Source organism: Poromitra crassiceps (assembly GCF_964638095.1).
Source record: "Poromitra crassiceps genome assembly, chromosome: 10".
NCBI classification, from domain to species: Eukaryota; Metazoa; Chordata; class Actinopteri; order Beryciformes; family Melamphaidae; genus Poromitra; species Poromitra crassiceps.
Window position 1 is genome coordinate 37,896,283 of NC_139631.1, and position 5,000 is coordinate 37,901,282.

The 5,000-nt window shown below is 43.1% G+C and overlaps 1 protein-coding gene across 1 annotated transcript in view; it reads left to right on the forward strand.

Moving 5' to 3' along the window:
* nsmfb (NMDA receptor synaptonuclear signaling and neuronal migration factor b) overlaps positions 1 to 5,000 on the forward strand; it is a gene marked incomplete at its 5' end in the record, with an annotated part of 74,193 nt that overhangs the window by 46,987 nt on the left and 22,206 nt on the right. Inside the window, 3 exons of the mRNA XM_083645127.1 lie at positions 1 to 67; positions 1,847 to 1,880; positions 2,110 to 2,180. The exon at positions 1 to 67 is cut by the window's left edge and continues 17 nt beyond it. Coding sequence (XP_083501253.1) covers positions 1 to 67; positions 1,847 to 1,880; positions 2,110 to 2,180 — 172 coding nt within the window. The remainder of the gene's footprint in view (positions 68 to 1,846; positions 1,881 to 2,109; positions 2,181 to 5,000) is intronic.

Consider the following 5,000-nt stretch of genomic DNA (forward strand, 5'->3'; position numbering starts at 1 on the left):
GCCGAAGGCCGAGTACGTTCCCAACATCATCCGCAAGGACGACCCCTCCATCATAGCCATTCTTTACGTGAGTAGCCATCACATGGCCATTCCCTACCATGTAGCTTGTCCAGAGTGACTTAGAATGAGCAAGAACGCATTTACGCTGCAAAAGTCTTTAAGAGTGCTCCTCGTTTGTGAAGATGATCATGAGGAACACAAACTTCACTGTTTCATAAACTTGTGTTAACCACATGCAGACCTTATTTTATGCATTGAACCGAAATCCCCATGCTAAAATCCCATTGGCTTTTACGCATACGAGGCGGAAGTGCGTACGAGACTTTGTTTTTCAAGAATGGGAACGGCTTGTGAACAGCGAGGGAGGAGACGAGCTAGATTTAAAAACATAGTGCAGCTTTAATCATCCACAGTTTGTAAGCAAATATAAAAGAAGCTCTGACACTTGGACAAATGTGCAGGACAGACCACTAACTGCCTTCTGGCTGCTGTCTGGTCCCACTGTAATGTACTGTGTCATGCACTGTAATGAAGACTACAGTAGAAAAGAAGAGGAACGCTACAGCTTAATGCTTCCTTGACGCTGCTCTGTTTTAGTGAGTCTGGAGAGTTAAGGTTGGATGGGAAGTGGGGAGAAATTGGGTTAAAAGCATTTGCTACAAACAAATGAGATGTGCTTTGAACTGAACGTGTTGAACGTGACATGATGCTAGCCCGTGCACGAAGGAAGCAGTTCATGAATGAAGCCTTCAGGCGGAAGTGATTTTCGAGAAACTCAAAATGCCGAAAATCCATGATGGTGTAGCCCTACTGTGACGTCTTTCTCCTTGGGGTGTCTCTTGATGCACTTTGAGTTTCTGTAGGTGATCTAGGAATGGGACTCACTCTGGATAAGATTATGCCCACATTGTAAATGTGCTGTAGATGTGACATGGACATGACAATCATTAGAATTACTTAAAGAGCATGGTGCAGGTTAGACACCACTTTGCATTCATATGTGGGACTTTTATGTAGCAATTTGGATTCTGTTTGGTTTTTGTTTTCCCCCCACACATAGCTGCATCTAGACTGGTTTTTGTGAAGCATCTGGCACATAAAAACCCACAAATCACAACAATAACACCTGTGACAATTTTAATAAATAATGATAATAACAATAAATGTTCCCTCGGATCATTACCTCCGTACGCCGAGCGCCTGTCCGTCCGTCGAGAGGCCGCTCGCTGCAGTACATCTCCTCCCCTCTCTGGCGCAAACCCCCCCCCCACCCCACCACACCCCCTTCCCCCCTCTGGAGCTAAAACTCCTCTCTTCTGTAAAGTAAACAGTTGCCTTGGAAGGAAAAACTCTGTGTTGAATTATCGTACCAGAGGGTCAAAATGATCATTGTTGGAGGTAAATTATCGTACAAATACGATAATTATCGTACGTCTGGTGTTTTGGAAAGTTTTCTGCTGTACACATTGACTGTATATTATTATTATTACAGTAAGTACAGTAGCCCAAGTGTCATCACAGGTGTTATCTGCACAGATGGCTCTTTTTTTTTTTAAACATGTGCATTATAATGCCACCTTTTTCTCCATAATTCTGCCCTGGGGGCATGTTTTAATTTAGCTTTTTTTTTTTTATTCCCATAAGATTCTTGAGTCCTAACTATAAATGCATTTATTTTTATACCTGCTCCTTAAACGAAGGTCTAATGACAAAATATAATCTGATATGGATTCAAATGAACGCTAATGCTCTGTTTTGTAATTCAGCTAGTTGTTGTCCTTTGGATAGCTGCTGCTGCTGCAGGTTCTAATGAGATAATAATTCTCTCCTTCTCTTTGGTTTAAAGGACCATGAACACGCCACGTTCGATGACATCCTGGGTGAGTGTGATGCTCAGCTCACATGTCTCTCACAGTGGGACAGTGGAGTGGATCAGCTCGCAAATGAGTTTCAGCTTGTCCAACAGATGATTCATTGCTTTTATCACCTCACTCCTTTAGGGACTGCCAATTTATCTTTCTCACCATTATGGCTGAGTGGGGAAAATGACACCTCTTTCTCTCTCTCTCTCTCTTTCTCTCTCTCTCTCTCTCCATGTCTCTCTCCCAGGGGAGATCGAGAAGAAGCTGGCCACCTACAGAAAGGGCTGTAAAATCTGGAATATGCTCGTTTTCTGCCAGGTGAGTGAGAAGAGACAGAGAAATTAGCGCTGACTGAGAAATATTGTGATATTATTGTGTCACATTTTGCTTCACAGTGAGTCATATTTGATCGTTATTATTGGTGCTGTCGAACAATTAATTTTTAGATTCCAGCGTAAGACTGATATTTGTTATTAAAAATCACAAATTGGCCAGTCGTTGTCATCCACCTCCGATATTTGGCATGAAAATGGTCAAGTTTAAAGATACGTATTGAATATCAGTTCTCAGTATTGATCCAAAAAGATTAGTTGCGGCCTCCAAAAACCAATACTGGTCAAACATAAGATCACAGGATCACCAAAAGGCCAGAGTTTATTTCATTGTGTGATCAGTGGCCAAACAGTATAAAGCCACAGTTCTGCTACTATACCAGGGGTTCCCAAACTTTTCCGTCCAAGTACCACTACGTACCAAACCAAATTTCCCAGGGTCCACTTCCACACACACCTGTCAACATTAGGCTGTGAAACAGAGGACCCCTTTGAATTTTTTTTTCCCCCTCTCCCTAAAAGTTAGCCTAAAATTGGAGCGTTATTTAGCTACCTTCCTGACAAACTAGCATGACATGGTTGGTACAAATCGATTCCTGAGGTCTTCTAATTTGATATGATACAGACACTTCACTCTGGCTTTAAAACTGGGCCTGCTGCAGCCTCTGAAAGTAAATATTCAAAATTTTATTATTTCCCAAATATTGCGATATTTCCGAAAATCGGACCAATCCGGCTACTCCTCAGGGTTAATGTGTATGTAAAAACTGCTGTCTGTATATAAAAAAAAGCAATTATCTGGTGGACCACCAGGTGGAGCCACAGTTTGGGAACCAATGTACTATATACTATGGGGAGCCAACCCGAACCATCAGACACACACACACACACACACACACACACACACACACACACACACACACATACACACACACACACACACACAGGAGTAAGGTGCTCACAGTTTCTGGTTTATGAAAGTGAAAAAGTTTGAAAACCCCCACCCCAGAGTCCATTAGTTGTCGTGACAACAGCAGTCTCGAGTCTCCTCCGTAGAAGCGTCTGTTCACTCCTGTCGCCTCAAATACCTCCAGAGGAGCTACAGGACAACAATGGAGACAGTCACTTCACCACGCAGAAACCAGGCTCTCTGGTAGAAGTTTGAGTAGTTATATCTAGCCTACAACTAGGTCCAAATCAGTCCGTCACAAATAGCAAAAAGGGGTGCAGCAACTCCAGTGTTCCACTGCAAATTCACACGTGTCTAAGAACCTCCTTGGGTATTTAGGATTTAACATTAGTTTAAATCACAGACGCCACACGGCACTCCATATAACATGTCTATCGTTTTGTAGAGGGATGCTCAGGTGCCTGGCTAAACGTATGGTGGTGCCCGTTTTGGCTTGGACCGAGATAAAAAAAAAGTAACCAAGTGATGTTTTTGTGTTTAAATAGGTGTTAAACAGATCTATATTCCATTGGGAATCACTATTATAGAGTATCTGGTCTATGGTATTAGTGCCACAGTGCCTCTCCTGCTCTGTAAACAGTAGAGAAAGATTCTGGGTCAGCCACCCACTTTATCCAATCAGAAGGCAGAACTCCACAAAGAGGCGGTCCTCTGTGTGCGTCCACAAATGGGAGGGGGACTGCTCGCTCAGTGATGTTTGGAAAAGGAAACCTAAGAATCCAGTCAAACTGGGCAAATCGCTGACCGCACGTTTAAAGAGTACAAAGTGCAATTCAAGTCCAAATACTAAAATAGTGCTCGATTGGTCGATAACAATGGCAGGAGGAGGAGGACAATGCTAACAATGTAGAAAATGGCAGGAAGAACCCCTCTACAATCCAACGGTGCTTCCCCTCTGAGATGGCCGTGTAGTCAGTTCCTCTGCTGCTTTGTCGTTTCCAGGCGCGTGTGGTTGGAGCTGGCTAGCGTGCGCCGTCAACGCTCCACTCCATTATTCAGTATCTCCGACCAGTGGCGTGCCATCTATTAGGCGAACTAGGCAAATGCTAGGGGCGCTTGAGCCGTTAGGGGCGCCAGAGAGGGTAAAAAAAAAAAAAAAAAAAATTAGAAATACTTTTTCATGATAATAGGCCTACTATTATTTTACAATAGTAGACAAAAAATAAGCAGAACAACGTCTTAAGTCTTTAAATAATAGTGAAATTATTTTTCTAATTCTGGCTTTCTGGCTGCCTGGGCTGCAGTACTTTCACCATGGTCCCTAATCCATACCACCCCACCCCCTGCGCGGCCGCACCCCCTTCTACCTGCTCGGAGCTTTTTCCCAGAGTGGGGGAAGGGAGCTGGAAGGTGGGTGCTGAGGGTGCTGCAGCACCCTCTGGTGGCAAGTAATGGGATTTTCAAAATTGTTGGATTTGGCTGTCTTGTGTTTATACCACCAACAAGATGCATTAAAAAACAGTTTGTGCTTCCCAGCTCTAATCTTATTTCATACGCTCTCTCTTCAAAAGTGTTTGATTTTCATCATAATCTGGTTTTCCATAATAATAATAATAAGTTCAGTGTTTATGCCTGTGTTGCTGTCTGTTGTAGTGTAAAACGACTAAAGGGAGAGCAGGTGCTTACATGAAAGTGAGTGAGAAAAGGAGAAGATACTGAATAATGACATCACAACAGTATAATCCTAATGTTAATTTAAAATTAAATATTCTTCTAAATATGGATGAAAGTCCAAAAAACGTCAAATTTTCTTCGGCGCTGCCCTCACGGGCAGCACCGAGAGTCCCTTCCTTACAGCACCCCCTACCTAAAAGTACTTCCAGTGCCACTGGGGAA